The sequence below is a fragment of the Bombyx mandarina genome, chromosome 01 (genome assembly GCF_030267445.1).
Source record: "Bombyx mandarina strain Sakado chromosome 01, ASM3026744v2".
In the NCBI taxonomy this organism is placed as follows: domain Eukaryota; kingdom Metazoa; phylum Arthropoda; class Insecta; order Lepidoptera; family Bombycidae; genus Bombyx; species Bombyx mandarina.
Window position 1 is genome coordinate 3,935,763 of NC_143208.1, and position 21,063 is coordinate 3,956,825.

General features: G+C 34.9%; 2 protein-coding genes across 28 annotated transcripts in view; one reads left to right on the forward strand and one right to left on the reverse strand.

The window, feature by feature from the left end:
* Mbs (Myosin binding subunit) overlaps nucleotides 1-16,621 on the reverse strand; it is a 93,622-nt gene extending 77,001 nt beyond the window's left edge. For 14 of the 21 annotated variants that reach the window (XM_089727391.1, XM_089727382.1, XM_089727387.1 and 11 more), the window contains exon 1: nucleotides 15,985-16,621. In XM_089727391.1, the coding sequence (XP_089583517.1) occupies nucleotides 15,985-16,227 (243 nt within the window). In that variant the 5' untranslated portion in view covers nucleotides 16,228-16,621. The remainder of the gene's footprint in view (nucleotides 1-15,984) is intronic. The other 7 variants (XM_028179794.2, XM_028179788.2, XM_089727398.1 and 4 more) reach the window with 4 other exon arrangements.
* Nucleotides 16,622-19,788: 3,167 nt separating this feature from the next.
* DIP2 (disco-interacting protein 2) overlaps nucleotides 19,789-21,063 on the forward strand; it is a 146,793-nt gene continuing 145,518 nt past the window's right edge. For 6 of the 7 annotated variants that reach the window (XM_028179955.2, XM_028179971.2, XM_028179978.2 and 3 more), the window contains exon 1: nucleotides 19,790-20,031. In XM_028179955.2, coding sequence (XP_028035756.1) covers nucleotides 19,947-20,031 — 85 coding nt within the window. In that variant the 5' untranslated portion in view covers nucleotides 19,790-19,946. Of the gene's footprint in view, nucleotides 20,032-21,063 lie in introns of all 7 variants that reach the window. The other variant, XM_028179965.2, reaches the window with a different exon arrangement.

Genomic DNA, 21,063 nt, shown 5'->3' on the forward strand with positions numbered 1-21,063 from the left:
AGTGCATATCTGAAGCCATTATTTAAGAAAAGGCTCTCAAAAAAAGGAAACTATAAGTAAATTTTTTTTTTTTACCTTTTATTTAATAGATCTGCTGTACATCGTTCTAACGCCGGTCAGAACACTTATACGACTAAAACTTCATGGAGGTTTACTCCAACCCAGGGATATCCCAATGTGAATGCTTCTTTTGCCAGCCGAGGTTAATTCTTGTGACATGAGGTCAAAGTTTCAAATTCATTGATACAACGGCTCCGTCCCGTTCTTGAAGCCAAAAAGTAACTGCTTTGCGGCAAAAAATAGATTAGTCGGAGTACCCGTCGTGACTGCGGTCCAAGCGCTATCGGAATACTCCTATTTACTTGTCATCCATAGCTTAAAGTATTGTTTCAGGCATTTTTTCTTTCCTGCTTAACTTCTTAAACTGTTATCTAAAGTAATGACTTGAACATCAAGGCTGGGATAGGCATTATGCATTTTTTATTTATTTATTGCTTAGATGGGTAGGCGAGCTCACAGCCCACCTGGTGTTAAGTGGTTACTGGAGCCCATAGACATCTACAACGTAAATGCGCCACCCACTTTGAGATATAAGTTCTAAGGTCTCAAGTATAGTTACAACGACTGCCCCACCCTTCGAACCGAAACGCATTACTGCTTCACGGCAGAAACAGGCAGGGTGGCGGCGCCGACTCACAAGAGGTCCTACCAAAAATTCATACCAATTCCTACCAATTGTACTGAGGTTTTGACTTAATGTCTAGAGGTGGACATCGGCATTCGCGTTGTGGTGTTTATAGTTTAATAACGTCGGGTTTATGTTATAAAAGAAGTTGATGTAAATATTCGAATCATCTTAACAGCTTCTTTGACGTCATAGTCATTGTGAATAGACCAGCGAACGTTTGCTCGTCTCGCGTCCATCTCTACATAGGTAAATCGAAAGATGACGTAGAAATCGCCGCAGGTATGTATGTATACGCCCTCGCGCATAACGTCCCCCGCGAACGTATAGAGCAGCTCCCTTTTATTTTTAAACGCAAGGTTGTGTGAATTCGTATTGGATGTTTTGACACGCTTAATACACGTTGCGGGATTTCGTAATAAAATAAATCGAACGAGTATTTATTATGAACGACGCCCTTTAATGTTCTGATTAGGGCTACGGACAACATGAAATATGGCAAATTAAGCCTGCTTAGTTTATGCAAATTTTTATGCGCAAGAAAAATACGACTACCTTCAATAAATATGTACATCAGTTTTTTTTGTTTTTCAATCTGTGCTCATATTTTTTTAATGCGTGTGAGCATTTGTGCAAAGTTTCAAATAAGTTAATCAAACTATATTTACAATTTCAAATACAATTTACAGAGAGTATTAAATTCAATTTAACTTATTTCTTTTGGATTGTCAATTTCGGTAAAAGCGTCGATAAAAAAATACGATTCCTTAACGTTACGGTCGAGCGCTCCTAGATATGGCATGTCCGTAAAATGAACCACAGTAAAACGTAATTAAGAGGAACTAATAAAACGGTAATGGCACGCACGCATATAACTTATTTCTATGCTAAATATGTTCACTGGTGTTCAATAAATTTACAAGACATTCGGGAAATCGGATATAACATTTACAGCGCGCTATGCAATTTCGAGAGGGTTATAACATAATTGCTCCCTTATAGTCATTTCCTACTTCTCCAACCACGAATAACGAAATGTAAATTTGGTAAATCGAATTTTCGTTCCGTTGTCTCTTGTATTTTTTCTATACTTAGTTCACTATTCAGTTTTCGCCACGAGACGTTCCAGTTACAATTTAAATTATTTTTTAAATTTATAATCGTTTTAAACATATAGAAATAATCTTAATTAACTGTGATATTAACGAAAGCTGTAACGCGGTACTTAGAGGCAGTTTGAACATCGATACGTTAAGAAATAGCTGTATTATTATGAATTTTAAAATAATCGTGTATGTACGTAGTCGTTTGACGTGGTGTGACAGCTGGTCTACCATCATTTTTAGCGATCGGAGACAGTTACATGTGACGCTGCGACGGTAGCGGCAGAGCGGCGCCGATACGGCTGCCAACGACAACCGATACTCCGCAATAAATCTTTGAATCTGTGACTTTGCTGTCAGATGCGCGACTTCAGTGCTTTGGCACACACTGACGATGAAACAGTCGTGTGTTCATTTCTATCAAAATCTATACTAATACTAGCTGACCCGGCAGACTTCGTACTGCCTCAATCAATAAATAAAAGACCTAAACTTTTGTATAAAATAAACTTAAAACAAACAAAAGGAATCCGTCCGACGGGGGACACATCAAAGGAAAAACAAAATTATTATTTTATTTATTTCCGAGCATTTTCTTTCTTTTATCTACCTTTTAAACCTTCTCTGGACTTCCACAAATAATTCAAGATCAAAATTAGACAAATCGGTCCAGCCGTTCTCCAGTTTTAGCGAGACTAATGTACAGCAATTCATTTTTATATCTATACTAATATAATATATGTTCCGTTATACTACTGAATCTTGCATCCGATTGACTTGAAACTTGGTATTCATGAATAAAATACGTGTAGATAAGGGATAGGCTAATATTTATTTGAGTGTTGGACTCCCTAATAATAATGTCACTTTTAAATGCCTAGCGAAGCGGGCGAGTACGGCTTATTATATTAATACGAATATAATTTGTCCAGCCCTAATTTACGTTCTTCTAACAAATCAAGAGGCAGAGGAGCATACGGCCCACCTGATGGTGAGTGGTTACCGTCGCCCATGGACTTCAGCAATGCCAGGGGTAGAGCCAAGCCGCTGTCTATCGTTTCATCGTCTAAACTAATAGATTCGGTAACAAGAACGTTCCGGACAGGAAGACATTTATAAATGAGTTATTTTAAAAAAAATCTTCTACCTTTCGCTTTGAATTAGCAATGTAACTCGACGAAACTTCATATCATCCTTTGCACTCACTAAGTCATTATTTTACAAACATAAAAACACAGCGGATGTTTCCATTAACGGGGCATCAGAGGCGCTAAAACAACTTAACTTTTAGCGGGTACGCTACGTACATAAATTGGTGCGATATTTCATTACGATTTCGTTTTCTGCTTCGAGTGGTAAATCGTCATAATTAAACGATCATTACAAAATAAAACTGTACAGACACATGTAGTGAAGTATACAAATTGGTACCTTTTAACATTTTTTTTAACATTCTGCACTCCTCTATATTTTCTATAAGAGTGGGTAATTTTCATACTCCGCCGACCGCGCAATTTCTGTAAATAGTACGTTTTTGCTTCACATATTAATAACAGATAGAACATGATATTATTTCTTCATCCTTAAAATCCTTCGAAAATGTAAGTTGGTTAAGTATTCACTTAGGAAAATTGGTGCCTTCCAGTTGGATTTGAATCCCACCGTGGTCACATCCCTCGACGCTGAAACATCGAGCGCGGACGCTTGACGATACATAGCCAGTTCATAAAGTTAATTAATAAATATACATTGCTCACATTGATCACTTTTATTATAAAACTAGCTGACCCGGCAGACTTCGTAGTGCCTCAATCGATAAAGAAAAAAACCTAAACTTCTGTATAAAATAAACGTAAAACAAACAAAAGGAATCCGACGGGGGACAAATCAAAGGAAAAACAAAATCGTTATTTTTATTTAATTCCGAGCATTTTCATATTTATCTACCTTTTAAACCTTCTCTGGACTTCCGCAAATAATTCAAGACCAAAATTCGCCAAATCGGACCAGCCGTTCTCGAGTTTTAGCGAGACTAACGAACAGCAATCCATTCATATAACTATAACATTAACACAAGGTCCGGTAGCCGTAAAACCTTTAAAGTTAACTAAACTTTATCGGTGACCGTAAGTGAGATTTTATTGAAAATATAATTACCGATAAGACCGTGTCGATATTGTAAATATAATTAACATACGTACATTACTTTGTTTAAAATCGCTTTGTAATTAGTGATAAATATTTGAACTATTCATAGTAATTATGATGACGATCATAGCAAAACAAATCGTTATGTTGGGTTGGGTCGTCGTAGCTTCATAGTCTTGTTACAAGTTAACAATAAACTTATTTTGTTTAGCTTATCAATCAATTGGCTATCGCTCACGATTCGATGGTATACTGCTTAGTCTCCAATACCGGAAGGGATCTACCGAAGCTGTTACATACCATAACTCCTTCGAATTGACATAAAGTAACGAACGTGCGTTTTTTTCTTTAATCTATACTAATATTATAAAGCTGAAGAGTTTGTTTGTTTGAACGCGCTAATTTCAGGAAATACTGGTCCGATTTGAAAAATTCTTTCATTGTTAGATAGCCCATTTATTAAGGAAGGCTATAGGCTATATAACATCACGGTAAAACCAATTCAAGTGGAGCGTCAAGAAAAAATGTTTCAAAATAGGGGTTTAAATAGCTCCTTAACATTCTATAATTTAAAAATATTTTCACTTTCTACGTAAATGAAGTGGGGGGTAAAATTTAGCGTTATGCCAAAGTAACTATTCCACGCGGACGGAGGAGTTGCGGACAAAAGCTAGTCACTTATATTCCATTCTAATCAAAATTACATTCAAAATGAATAAAAACTATTTTTTCCGTTGCTGTTTCATTTAACTCGGGTCTGGTTCCTAATAACCTAATTTTTCAACCCGATTCGAATGGTTTTACGATCTTCTGTACATGCCACACCCATATAACTCCGACTCCTGATGAAAATGGGCCCGGTAAACGTTTTTGAAATATTTACGTTGATCAATGAGTCTCCATTTAAATTATAACATATTCGGTTCTGATGAATTAAATTTTTTTGCTATTATCTTTACTATAACACTAATTTTATTTAACGAAAATAACAAATAGTTTTAAAGTACACTTCTAGCAAGTGGTTGTCTTTTGACATTAACCCTCATTAATTTTACAAACGTCATTAGGATGTTATATTATCTATATACGAGTAATAAATACGTAAAGCAAAAACTTTGTACCCTTTTTTTACGAAAATTGCGCGGCCGGAGGAATATGAAATTTACCACACTTATAGAGGATATAGAAACGGAGTGCGGAATGCTATCTTTTTTTAAATTATGCATTAATAATGCATTACATCAATAAAAAAACATTACACTTGTATTTGACATACACGCACTTATATATACTCTTTGTTTATTGTCAAACTTTTGTTATTGCTTAAAGTCTGTGGTCAGATTGAGAATAAGTTAATATTGTTCATCTTTAATATAATTTGTCTATAGTGTAGTCTTGGCGAAATCTGTTATTATAGAAGTATAATATAGTCTATTGTCAAAGACCATAATAATGTTCAAAATTATAATTTCAATTAATAATAGTCGAATTTCGACTACTGCGGGACCACTAGTAATGAGAAATATAACCAATAAAATATTTAAATGTCAATACAATAATTGCATTTTTTGAAAAAAGAACATACTTACGACATGTTTACGAACAAATATCAAATCTGTCCCAAGTAATCCCATATGCACTTTTTCTTCATTTTACATACACATATACCCTTGTCAAACTGGACAGCTGAATTCACGATGTCTGTAACTACTTAACATGAAGTGAGCCAAGAGCTCGTCTGCAAACTTTGTCGGTTTAAAACTTTATTTTTAAAATCTTAAAGAGGGAACGACAACTTAAAAAGAAGTAAAAGTGCACCCAGTAAAAAGAAACCATTCAGTGGCGTCTGCAAATTTAATGATAACGATAGCTGTATCTATTGAGTTTTCTGACTGAAATAAAAATGTCAAAGTCACACCCATCCAATTTCGTAATTACTAAAATAAAATTAGGATCCGAAGTGACCTTCCCCAGTGACGTACTATAAAGTAGATATATGGACACGCCCTTTGCGGCCAGCCTCGAGAACATTTCTATGCCAAATTTTCACCCTAATAGGTTTCGTATTTCACACTTATAGTGCCTAACACAAACTGCGATTATTTCGAGTAAAATAATATTATTATGTATTTTAGGCATTAGCAAATTAATAAATCGTAAAATTAATAATTTCGTATGAATCTTTTATTGCACAAAACGTTTTTATTAATCATTTGACGCGTCCGAAGTTCAGCCGTCTCAACAATTACGCAAAATGTCGCAGCTTTTGAACGGGGAGCGTGTAAGTTATAGTTTTATTTTTTCTGTGTAATTTTTTTTTATTGCTTAGATGGGTGGACGAGCTCACAGCCCACCTGATGTTAAGTGGTTACTGGAGCTAATAGACATCTACAACGTAAATGCGCCACCCACCTTGGGATATAAGTTCTAAGGTCTCAAGTATAGTTACAACGGCTGCCCCACCCTTCAAACCGAAACGCATTACTGCTTCACGGCAGAAATAGGCAGGGTGGTGATACCTAACCGCGTGGACTCACAATAGGTCCTACCACCAGACGCAGACCCAAACCAATCATATTTTGAACGTAACGTGAAGTGCGATCATAAGTGCGCAGATTTATTATCAATGTATATATACAGTTTATTTTATCTATAGCGTGGACGAGATTTTGGGTATAAACTTGTAACCGCCGCCACAATTGCCTGAATAATGTAATACAAATGTGCACAGTACACAAGTATTCCAATTTAAACAACTGTCTTCTATTATAATTAACTATAAGCAGCTATGTTTCAATATAAGACAGTCGCATGCGAGTGCAGAGTCAGGTGCCATGTTTCTTCGATCTAATGGCTAGAAGCCTTTAGTATCGTATCTCATTTCATAACATTACAATGTTTATAGGCACTGCAAATTCTTAAGAAATGAAACCGATGCACAAACGACAGTTTACGCTTTGGACACGTGCGTGTTTGGTCATTTGAGTGTCATGTTCCACAACATTCGTGCTAGATGTGATTAAAAATTCCAGATGACACTCCACGGTGAACAGTGCAAGGTGAATCATACGGCCAGCCAATTCAAATGAAATTTAATAGTTAAGCAACTCACTAAATTTGCTTTTAAAACTTCATGTATTCTACTTCTATTTCTTCTATCTATCTGTATGTACAAAAATGGATTGCTGTTCGTTAGTCTCGCTAAAACTCGAGAACGGCTGGACAGATTTGGCTAATTTTGGTCTTGAATTATTTGTGGAAGTCCAGAGAATAGTTTAAAAGGTAGATAAATATGAAAAAACTCGGAATTAAATAAAAATAACAATTTTGTTTTTCCTTTGATGTGTCCCCCCCCCGTCGGATGGATTCTTTTTGTTTGTTTTATACAAAAGTTTAGGTCTTTTATTTATCGATTGAGGCACTAAGAAGTCTGCCGGGTCAGCTAGTATACGTATAAATATCCCATCCCTACGTCCGATATTACTTACCGATAAGTAATAGAGGGGTTTTTTTATATTTCGTAGCGGAAACAGCTAAGATACAATATATACGAGTACAATTGATAATTAAAGCTCATATATTAAGATGCCAATGGTTGCACAGGTGGTTGCCAATCAACAGCTATAAAGAAAAATAATGATACTCCACTCTTTTTAAATGAAATAAATAAAATCTTTTATTTTCAGGTATCGTGACCTGTAAAATCCAAGATCATAAAAGTGGGCGGCTTCTCAGTCGCTGTGTGAGACATGCCGATTGATATATTACACAAAGTAGCCAACCTTCAGGATACCATTGACTCTATCTCCAATTGCCCTATTTCAGGTCATCTGTCACAACATTACCCAGATACTTAAATAAGGTTACGATTTGTAAAATTGAGCCGTATATCCGAATGCGAAGGACGAAATATACTCTTACCCTTTACGACTGACTAAAATTTTTACTTCTCCCTTGGCTCTAAGGCACCGTTCCAATTTTTTATTTAAATAATTTAGAACTTCTTGTCCCTTTAGAACGATGCCTTTACTGGGTCTATACAACATTCACATTTTAAATTTAAGCCTTGCTTTTTATTTGAAATTCTTTGATTTCTGACCTTAGTCACTTAATGCAAGTCCATTTATTTGTACATTAGATCGGATTTAATTAATGATGACAATTATTACAAATTTCTGGAGAAGCAAATTGGTTCATAATATTCTTTTGATAGAGTTAAAATTCCAGTTTTATTTTAAACACTATGAAAATTCTGAATGATTTAGCGGCCCACGCAACACTTAAAGTCTATGGATTAGCACTGGAGATCGTTTTATTAGAACTTATTCTAAAAATGCGCTTCGTGTGTTCCAAGAAACGAAAGTTCTTTCACTAAAATTCTTTTTTTTTTCTTCTTAATAAGAGTATATTAATTGTGAAACTACACAGTATATTGAGACTTTACACGCAATATTAAGCATCTCAGTAATACGCGAACAATGTCAAATTGACAAATACACGAGAACCATCCATCAATTAAAATTCCATTATAAAATCGCGAATGCACACACATTATCGACAAAACCCAGGAAACTTTGAATAGATTGGGAACGTTTATTCATTTACGTACATTACGTTCGCGTCAGCTCCTTTCAATACCGCGTTCCCTTGCGTCATCGGTTCTATGAAGCAATCATCGTTGACGTAAAACGGGTAAATTATGTTTTAATACGTATTACGAAAAGATCGAAAATTTAAATCTAAATGTCATTAAAACAATGATTAATACTAGTGTACGTCGGTTTCGAAAAATTAAAGCATTCATATTTTATTAAATAATATAAACACAAATTTACTAGTTTAGTTGAAGTTAATAATTCAATAGTTTTGTTGTTTTAATACAATAACTGTATCGGTGACGTTCAAATGTATGCTAATAACAACGAAACTGTCTTACACCGCTCGAAAATATTACGACACGCCCTCAATAAAGCAGAATAGTGTTAATTTAAAATTCAATAATAAAAATCTAGAAAACAACGTGTTCCATAAAAAAGAAAGTGTGGTCGTCGTATGAAATTACGAGAACAACTGAACGATCCTAACACGACGAATGATCGGCAGGCCAATTCAGTTGGAGCGTATTAATTGTGCCTATTGAAGTTGGTTACGAAGAAGGACAGGGTTAACAAGAATTGACAACAAAAGAAAAGTTGCTTATTTTTGTTAATCAAATTAATTGGACGACCGATTAATATATTATCATGATGCTATTTGTCGATTTTGGTCGATTCGAATCACTGTCGAGTTAGGTGAGGGGTTTTATTTATGTCGTGTTCGACACGAATAGAGCAGGATTAATTATGTATTTTACTGTATAATAAAAACATGATTTATAATCGAAAATCAGATACCAACGGACGAAAATAAAAATGAGAAATAATCGTTATAAGTTAAATTAGTTTATCTTGAAACATTTTTGCCATCTTTAAAATTAAATAATCACTTAAATATATGTATGTGTATAATAAAAATCTTACATTTATTTCCGTTATCTGGTACCTGTAACACAAGTTCTTTACGAACTTATCACGGGACCAGTTAACGTGGTGTGATTGTTAGTAAATATTTATTTATTTATTTATCTTATGTCGATGGTCAATAAGGTCAATATGAAAATATGTTATAATTAGATACGACAAAGGCAGGATATTACAATCGGTAACCCTAGATCAGTGATGGGTAAAATAAAACTAATTTAAAGTTACGTTAGTGATTCGAGCTAATTGCTTAATTAATTAGGAGCTGTGAGGGTTTTCTAAATGTTTCTTCAGCAACCTACTATAATATTTGTAGCTACATTTTAAATGGCGTAACTCTAAATTAAATAAAATTTAATTATTTCTTTTATTGAAAGTGTAGATTTACAAACACATCTTTATATGAACATTATCATCATATCATAATATATATGAACATGTTTATATAATATGAACATTTAAATTATTAAAAAGTTCTCGAAGTATATGTAATTCGGATATATGACTGTAGATTACAAAGTAATTTTATCTTATTTACTCATGTCTACGAAATTTTAATAGAGGAATGCAGCGTTTTCCTTATAATTTTAAAATAAAATAACATTTCCCTTGATGACTTATTCTTAAATCAATGTCCACAGCGGTGTTCCATCTGTATTGTTGACAGTCCACAGCTGTCTCATAGAAACTTCTGTAGTGACGAAGAAAAAGACCAATGTTCCGGCTCAGACGAGATAGACCAGTGGACGATGTTTCTAAATCCGTTCGCGCTGACGTATCGTAACGGCTACGAACAATCGAAAGCTATTCCGAGTGGCCTATACTGCGCGCGCGATCTTCGGTACCGCATTCTATCTGAACCACGGAAGTCATACGTTAATTTTGTGAATGCACGCTATTTATCTGTTATCAAATTTAATTGTTTTTCCATTAAACTGAATATATATAGATATTATAGGCTAGAGGAGATGCGATTGATTTACTTATTTTCACTTATCTACAGTACGCTAAGACTAATCGGGCGAATGTATCCAATACCTTTATTTGCGTAATTACTGGTGGTAGAACCTCTTGTGAGTCCGCACGGGTAGGTACCACCACCCTGCCTATTTCTGCCGTGAAGCAGTAATGCGTTTTGGTTTGCAGGGTGGGGCAGCCGTTGTAACTATACTGAGACCTTAGAACTTATATCTCAAGGTGGGTGGCGCATTTACGTTGTAGATGTCTATGGGCTCCAGTAACCACTTAACACCAGGTAGGCTGTGAGGTCGTCCACCCATCTCAGCAATAAAAAAATTAAATAACCTTTTTTTTCATATTCAATTTATTTAACAACGAAATACTTAACGTGCAATGATTGCCTTTTTTGAGTCGAAGTGCGAATCTATTACGTGATATATATTAATATTTCTTATTTATTTCTTGTATCTACTTTTGTTTCTACTACTGCAGGCTACGCAGGACCGGTCATTTAGGCGAACCTTGGGAAGGCATATGCCCAGTAGTGGTGGACGTTTGCGCTTAAACGGCAAACGACGAAGATGACTTTTGTTTGTAATTGGAGAAATACAATCACATGGAATTTTATGATAGGATAAGGATTCTTTCGGAAGAAAGGAACGTTCCGCCTTAGGAGTAGGGCGGATTCGTTCTGACGCAAAATCAACACTATCATGGATTCAACCGCAGTAGTAGAGGAAACGATGAATCATTGTTTTCTCAAGGCGTTTTATTACACGAGATTTCTAAAACTGACTTTATTCAATTTAAAACATTTCATTTAGTTATTAGTTTTACGTAGTTTAAAAACGAATATTTTGAAAAACGAACAAGTGTTCGTCGTCTATTATTTTAATTAATTAGTCAACGTCTATATTTCTAAATCATATTAAGCATTTATTTATAGAAACACTTGGTTTACTTTATTTAAAAAAAATAGATGTCTGTGCGTTCTTAGACAGTTGATACAAATTATGAGTCGTATAATAATATGTTATCATGGCAATTTTCATGCATATTTTGTTAACAAAGCTCATAATTTATTTTCCGCTAAACATAATCAATGATTGACATCGCATAAAAAAGCGTTTAGAAGTCATCGTGGCCTAAAGTATAAAACGCCCTGTGTACTTGTTTCAAGCACTGTCCTATCTTTTCTACCTAATATATTTATAATGTTTTTTTCAGATCGGTGGCCGAACCTCCTGCGAGGTCCCCAGCGTATGTGGGACATGACGATTTCCAGATGTTGGGATGAAACCGCGGGCCCAAGGAGTTTTAGGGCCCTACCGCACTAAGCGACTCCCCTGCACTCTTGCACCCGATGACTTACTAATACTAGGCCCTAACAGGAGTAGTGCTTCACTGTATCTACTACCGGAATTGCGCCCCACTGAGAAGATTCGGCGAGAAATCCAATGGTTTGAGTTTACGGGCTAGTTTGCACATTGGCACCGTACTCGTGTTCAATCGTAATCAAAAAATGTACACCACTGTCCGACCTTAAGCGACTTTCAAGCTTAAATAACAACAACAACAACAACAACATCATCATCATCATCATCACCATCAGCCCAGTCGTCCACTGCTAGACATAGGCCTCGCGCAATCCATAGAACAATACAGTATAAAAAAAATTAAAAACACAAAATTCAAAAATATTCGCCTTTGATATTAGTATGATAAGGTGTATTGTAAAGTTGCATGGGTAAGCACTATAACCTTGCTTATATCTGCCGAGAAACAATCACGATTTTCATTTTATTTTGAATTCGTTTCTTAATAAGAGGGTCGCATTCCTGTTGTGATGTCTATGGACCCTATAAACCAATGAGCACCAACCAGGTGGACCGTAAGCTCATAAATTCATCTACGCAATAAAATAAAGGAAAAACTCTTGTTCGATATGAAACGTAATTTTCGCAATAACATGACTTAAATTAAACCAGATGTTAAACATCTGGATCACTTGACTTGATTCTGTTCTACTGATTGTAGTCTCAGTATCGTAAACACGAAGGTGCAAAACGCTATAAATCGCTTCCGGTTTTCTTAGATGGACAATGAAAAATTTTTGTTTTATTTGTCTCACTGTAGGTTTTTAGCTGAGAAACTTGTATCCTCCTCGATTCTGTCGAAATAAATACAGAGCTTGTTGTGAAGTTTTTTTTTTCTTTAAGCTGATATAAAAAGCCGACATCGTGACTTGAAAGACAAGATCGTTATGTTTAACTTATGATAATTATATAATAACTCACAATAACATCAATTCAATAGAGTATCACCCAAAATCATTGATCAAATTGCGAGACATAATAGCACTATACTTGTGGTTTAGCAAAACGATGGAATAGCAACTGCAAAATGTACAGGTTACTCAATATTATTCACCTCACCTCGATAGTCAAAAATAATCTGAGAATTACATATTTCAAGAATTTAAAACTATATCAAATAAGCAGCAAAATTGTTCATAAGTGTAACGGCCATCCAAGCTATTTAAAGTATTACTCTGTTCCTGTATTTTTATTGAAACTGAGAGTAAAGAAAACAATAGGGAATGAGGAAAACCCAACAAGATTCCAATAGTTTTCAGGATAAAATACAAAATGCTTGTGAACCAGCAATTATGTTTTTAACCTTGATAATTGTTAACATACTCAGTACCTATATTTGAAAGTTTCCAGATAATGTGAGGGTTTCATAGGTTTAGTGGACCTATCAATGAATGTTAAATTTATTAAACAATACACTGGTTCAGCTTTGTTCAGAGTAACTTGTCATTTATGTATGAATATTTGGTGTATTCGACGATTTGATGGGCCAACTGAAGGCAGGCAGCTTTCAGATGAGTGTGAAGGAATTTATCTGTAATAAACTAAAATGTGGCAGACATATTAATATAAAGTAACATAAGTAAGTTTATTACAGATATTTGTTTGTATTAATTTAAATTGAGAAGCTCGTATTATTCAATGAATTCCATTCATATGTTTTTATTATCTTTTGAGATTCATCAGTGTGATTATGAGTGTGAGCTATGTATTGATATCATAAAGCTCCTCCTTCCTAAATAATTCATATTTGTAATAAATAAAGTGAAGCCCAGCTTCTGATGTGGGAAATGAGGATTCATTGTAAATTTTCAGCTTCTTTCACAATAATTTCATTAGAAATTATGTTTGTGTTGCTTGTACAACTGTCTGTTAAAATCTCAATTATTATTGCACTAGAACAATAGACCCCTTTCAAAATCGAAATTAGTAATTTCTTTGTTAAGAATATGTGAAAAAAATATAGCAGGTAGCTCTATCACACAATACAAAATATTTGACAGATGCCTAATTGGAGTTAACAAGATTTTCAAGATAAATTTGCAAATATACAAGTTCTGAACAATGTCATCTGATCTGTCAGTCTACTGAGAAATATTACCCTCTCAGTGGAAGATGTTTCTTTTGTCATTAACTTTACCAATATGTTAACCAATAAAACGTGAATAGCTTCATATATCATTTTGTCAAAAACACTTCTCAATATTTATCAGCAAATTATCTTCAATTGTGAGACATTGGTATACTCTATAACAACTAACCTAATTGTCAAATTAGAAGACACATACATATTAAACCATTAATGAAAACAATTTAAGTAATTATCCACACAAATTAACTTATTCATTTGTATTCGTTGAACAGAAACTGGTTTAGCATTGATAATAAAGTAGGTAGGTATTTTGCTAATGGTGTTACAAAAAACATATTGATTAGTCTATTAATGTGGGACAGAAATATTGTGTCCTGTATTGGTATAAATATTACATTGTCCTCAGAATATATTTCTTTATTATATATTAATGGTTGATTCGAATAATTAACTAATATTCATCAACGAGGATCTTAAGATAAAATTTATATAGTATTTATTCTGATGTAAATGGATCCTTAATGAACTTTGTAGGAACCAGGTTTGGTTCCATATCTGCAAACACTCAGGTAGTTCCTAATATAAAATAATGATGGTTAGTATGGTTTCAGATAGACCACAAGTAAAACCTTATTTTTATGATGGACAAACATGACCATTGCCTGTTTGAAATTGAGGTCAGCAGCATTCATATAGTCCATAGAGCTGAATAGACATGATTATCATCTTCCAGTTTGAGAAGATTCGATACTCACAATTATTATTATCATACCCTCCAAACGCAAATATGAATGTTTTCGAGAAAGAATTGTGTAGGAATCTATATGAAGATGATATTAAATCAGATCAATTCCACTCTCTATCTAGTAGTTAGTGAAATTTTCAAATACTAATTCTTTAGATGGCATGATGCTTAAAGAGCTTGGCTATGATCAGGACCTTAACAAGGTCATTGGGATGGGCTTATTCTTTATTTGGTTGCTGACCATCTGTAATTATTGTCTTCACTAACATTGGTTAAAAAAAATGTTATTTAGATGAGTGAACAAGCACACTTTAACTTGATCTTAAGTGGTTATTGAAGCTCATTAATATTATGACTCGAGTGCTGTCTCCTACTTTGAGAGTCATCTTCAAAGGACAACAAACTACCCTGCAAGAGCATTTATATATATAAATATATATTCTTATGAACATTTTGATCCAAGTAACTATTGCCCGAAAGGTTCCTTCTTGTCCTTGCTAAGCATCTGTATTTTATGTTTATTATTCATTTCCCGCATGCCAAATCAACAGGTTGCAGAAAATATAGTTAAGAAACAACTTTTAAGGAAAAATTTAAGGATGTTTGGCAGAGTTGCATACCTACACACTTAAATTTGGTAACTGTTCATACCAAAGTATGATCTTGCCGAAAATAGCTCTTGAATAGAATGAAATAGATATCAATAGAATAGAATAGAATAGAGGCTTGCTGTGGCAAATGCTTTTTATTTACAAATTTAAAATTCATCAACTAGGCATCAGACCTTTGTTCCTTATTTTAAGGAAACAAACCCTAATCTAAAATTTATGTGCATCACTGCTAAGAATCTAGTCATAACCCATAAATGTTGAAATTGGTAGAAAATTCTGTTATTTCTTGTTATTCTTATTATTTGATGCTTTTTAATCCTTTTTAACTGCGGGCCAAACAATACAGAACTCATTTTCGTTTTTCTTTTACAACTAAATATTTTTAATTAGATTATTATTGATAAGTATAATTGATGTTCTATAGGTTTTTGTTAATCATATGTGTTAGTTAGACTATCTACACAATAATATTGACTGGGCTAATGACCAAATTAATTGGCTATACTTCAAATAGATTGTATGGTGAGCAAAAATTGCAAAAAATGTGCATTTTAATAAAGCCAGGGGAAGGTAGATATAATGATAAATTTAAAATTTAGTGTTAGCTATTACTATTTTTTATGTTTAAGTGATATTTAATTATGGTATTTTTGAGCAAATTTAGCAAGAAATTTGCTTATAATGGTCACATTTATATGACTTATGACCCAATTCGATTGGAGCAATATTTCAAAGCCCTCTGACTGACCTGATGTAAAGCTGTGAGTCCGTCCACGTTAGCCGTGTTGATATCGGCACCCATCTTCAGCAGGCGTTGTACTTCATCTTTGTCGCCGGACGTACACGCAGCCAGGAAAACAATCCCCGCGGAAAACTGAATCCTAGAGGCGCGCTTCGGCGTCGGCGACTGTTTATTTGTCTCGGACTCTTCCCATCTCTTGAGTTGCTCCGCGCGCTTAAACAACGCTGACGACGACCTGTTATCCGTCATTTTGACCAGCGAGTCGCCACCCCTCACACGATATGGTCTTCACCAACACTTTTCACACGGCATAGATTTTGTTTTCGTTACATACAGTACACAAACCCAGAGTCCATAACTTAATTGCCAAAAAAGGAAACATGAAAGAGGAAACGTTCTAGTGTGATTACTATTGTAAAAGCTTTCATGCGATCATCATTTGATACACTTGTTGAATTGCAAGAATTTAACGTACGGCCGTAGATTTCTATATACATGACATAACCAATAAGCTACACTCTTAGCGTGGCAGCCATTACGGGAATAAATTTCACAGTCCACTAAAGTACCCACATACCGAATGGCAAAAAGAAAAACTAGACAACGAATAAGAATGACGGAAGAAGAAAACTACTAGCGCCACCTACATAACATGTGTGGCTTAATGTTGCTAAGCGTAAAATATTTACTTTTGACAACAAACGTCATTTAATATAAGCTCTAATCTGTACTGCCCAAATTGGACTTCGAAACTTGTAAATGAAAACAGTCTTATGGTTTTTAACTTAATATTAAAGATTTATTTCATAATTAGTTAGGGATTATTTTTATAAATAAGTCGTATCTGCGTAAGCACATCATTTAACCGATTTACTAGAAAAAGTTTGTGCGTACAATAGCCATTGCAAAATTATCTTTAGCGAATGAGTTTGATATATTATATTTATTTTCTATAGAATTACTTGTACCTGGCAAAAACACAAAATATCAATTCTCAGTAAATTAAAAGACAGATTTTTTTTACATACGATCACTATCATCTAAAACCTTAAATGATCACATAATTATATAACACTCATCGGAGATTAAAAAATCCCTTGCTAGTTAACCAGGACTCTAATAAAATGGGATAGAACTTTTAACAATCTGCACAATTCTGTGTTCTGTTTTAGAACAGTAAACCATACCACATCAAGGAAACCTCAGAAATTGAATTAGAACAATCAATGACTATTGTTTAAAAAAACACAATGTTTAAATCTCCAAAAAACCCTAACACATGTTTTCAAGTTAATTACAACTAACTGTAATATCAGCTAATAGTTGTATAGTGCACGTCATATTTTTCGGTTGATTTTTGTAATTTCAGCATGTAGTATGGTAAAAGTGATCCGTGTACCCAACAAAACTTTTTTTTATTGCTTAGATGAGTGGACGAACTCACAGCCCACCCGGCGCTAAGTGGTTACTGAAGCCCATAGACATCTACAACGTAAACGCGCTACCCACCTTGAGACATAAGTTCTAAGGTCTCAATAAAATTACAACGGCTGACCCACCCTTCAAACCGAAACGCATTACTGCTTCACGGCAGAAATAGGCAGGGTGGTACCTACCCGTGCGGACTCACAAAAGGTCCTACCACCACTACTCTTTTATTAAAGATCACATGCAAAGTGACCGATGGCAATTGAGTAGGATAATTTCCAGGGACCGTCTTCGAAATCATCACTAGCCATTCAAAAGCCAATAACTTTCATCACTTCTGTATCCATAGGGTAGGTCTCTGCGAAATTATTTACGCACTGACCCTCCCGACTAGGCGCGTCAACACCTCCGCTCCCGCCATTCGCCCAATCACAATGTTCGACCAGCCCATACCGTGGGCCCCGAAGGTCAAATATTTTGGCACTTCTCTACCTGATGATATGTAGGCGAAGTAAAATGTCCCTTAGAAATAAGGTGACACTCTACAAAACTTGCATACGCCCCGTCATGACCTATGCAAGTGTAGTGTTCGCTCACGCGGCCCGCACTCACTTAAAGTCATTCCAAATTATTCAATCCCGTTTTTGCAGGATAGCCGTCGGAGCCCCGTGGTTCGTCAGGAACATCGACCTCCACGACGACCTGGACTTAGAGTCCACCAGTAAGTATATGCAGTCGGCGTCGATGCGCCACTTCGATAAAGCGGCACGACACGAGAACCCTCTCATCGTGGCCGCCGGTAACTACATTCCCGATCCTGCGGACAGAATGGAAAGCAGTCGACGTCGCCCAAAACACGTCATCTCGGATCCTCCCGATCCACTAACGGTGCTTCTAGGTACTTCAAGCACCGGTCACCGTTCTGCGAAGCACGGCTCTTGCTAGGGTTCGTGTTAGCAACGTCATCAGGTTTGAGCCCCGTGAGCTCACCTACAAAAGTTAGGGTTACGCTGATATAGCCTCTCAAGGCTAACAGCTTAGGTAGGAAAAAAAAAAAAAAAAAAAATACGCACTGAGTTCGGCATAGGTTGTGCACCTATCACACAATCAGGAAATGCCCATGTATCTTGCTATTCTAATGTTTTTACTCCAAATGGCTCTACTGAGAAAGATAACGCTGTGTTATAAAATGGGAAATAATATAAAGCTAAAAATGATATTGGCTAGTCTATATCAACAATATAGGCTCATGACAAAAATAAAAATAAACCTTTGTGTATTCACTTAATTAATGTATTGATTTCAAATGTATTAATAATGGAGACACTGTTAATATCTATATAGGTATTAAAAATGTCTCAATGTATTAACAATGAAAGTGAAACGTGAACGCAAGAATGTCGTGAAAAATTAACAAACTTTGTTTTATTAAATCCAAATCATTATCTGACAGCTAGTTCGTAACTATGTTACTAGTTAAAATTCAAATAATGAGAAACATTGCCATTTCAATTTATTCTGCTTGCATAGATAGATGACCAAGAGCCCATGGAACATACTAATACTCCTCGTCAGAAATAAGCACCATGGTTAGACCTACCAGTGCAGATTTACATAGCGCTTTACCACCAGCAATTAACGAATTTAATATATTTTGCGAAACCATAGCCACCATTTAGCAAGAATTTAGATTTTGGTACTTATAATCATAGTACTTAGCGTCAGATATACATAACGTTTCAGAATATATTTTTTTTAATAAGATAATAATATGTTGAGGTCTCCTGATTAGATCGTTGAAGAAAACTCCAATCAGAATATGAAAACCATTTATATATTATTTGCAAAAACAAAACAAAATAAAAACTTTGCAGCCAACATTGGTCAATGTATGTAACGGTTCAGTTTTTCAAGAATTCTCTTCAACATTCAAATTGTAATTTAAATGATCAAAGGGATTATTGGGTATTGCTATGCCAAGAATGCATTGTACTGGAAAAAAATAAATCTTATTTTTTGTACGCTGTTTTTGCGAAATTGTTGTCGTTTAAAACTTTGTTTCTCCTTGTAGGGATAATCTGTATTCTGTGGAGTTTTGGGATTTTCAAGATAATTATTCTCTTAGGCATTAACATATATTATTACTTACCCTAATCCTATTACATACCTTTTCGAAATTTCGAACCTTCCAATTGATTCCTAAATAAAACTGGTTTCCCTACCTTTACCACACTAGTAGTGGCAAATGCACAAGCCGTGCGAGCCACAATAAAAAAACCATGATTATTTTATTTTAGTACTAGTAACATTCTCACAAACGTCAAAGTATTTTTGAATTTGTAATTGAGAACAGACTTTTAAAACTTTTGTAGCGGCCTCTAGCGGCACATCGCACTAACAGCAGTTAGGAGTTCCAGTCGGCTCTTACTGGTCTCAGATATTATTCGAAATTCAAGATGGCTATGTGTCACGATGGTTTCTTGAATTGTTGTCGTTAAGTAACTTTATTTGTTTAATGTGAAAAAGAGTGAATCTTCACAATGGCTGACTTAAGTGTTGATATGTCGAATTTGCCCGATGAGATAAGAGATAAATTGGCGGAGTTAGATTTGGAGTTATCCGAAGGTAAGTTATATTCAGTAAAAGTCTGTGTTTCTCATAGATCGATAATTTGTTAATTTAGATTATTTCTTACAAATTAGCTTTGACCATGGCACACCTTTATTAAATTTCTACAGTCACGAACATTTCGGTTTATTCTAAAAGATGATTGTAAACTAGTTATGCGAGTACTGACGTAATGAATACAGCTGATAGTTGGGTAAATAAAGCGAGTGGATTCGAGAGACATTGGTTGTTTTGTGCCGAGGATGTTGGTGATGCTCACGCTCGACTTGCTGTGCTGTCTCACATCGTCTACAAAATAATGCTTCTATTACAGTGGATATTTTTCGATGTAATAACAATGCTTAGTTCGCCACGAGTATCCGACGCTCCGCGATATTTAGACACACACGACGTATATACCCAGGTTCTTTGGCGTGCGTTGAGCCCAAGCGGGCTTGGAGAAAATAGAAAAAATATTTTTCACAATGTAATACAAGTATCGTCATTGAAAAATCGCAGTCTCGATCCGTGTTATTGTTGGCGGTGAATCATACGTAAACTTTGCTAATTTACTGTAATGTATGACTAGTATGCACAGTATGCGTGTATGAAGAAAAATATGATAGTGAAATAGATTTTCGGTTCGGGCACTATTTTAGGTTTTCATTTAGTGAAACATTATTCTTAGAATTGTCTATTACTTTAATAAAAGCAACAACAATAAATAACGAAGAAATTCGATGATGAAAATGGCTTTCATTCTCCCGTTAGGATTTCTCAGCTTTTCATTAAGAAAACAAGAACGCAATCAGTTTTTAATGTTTTCTTCCAATATATGTTGCTAGTTGGACTGGACTGACGTCGTGTTTTGAACACTCCTGCTCACATTAAGAGATGAAGTTTAAATATGTACCCGATTGAAATGATGGTTATCTATATATCCTTGAAACCGGAACGTACAACGCCTTTGCAGCAGAAATGAGAAGTACGGTGGTATCAATCGATGCAGGTTCTAACAGATCTAGAGTTTTTTTTCATACATTATTTTAT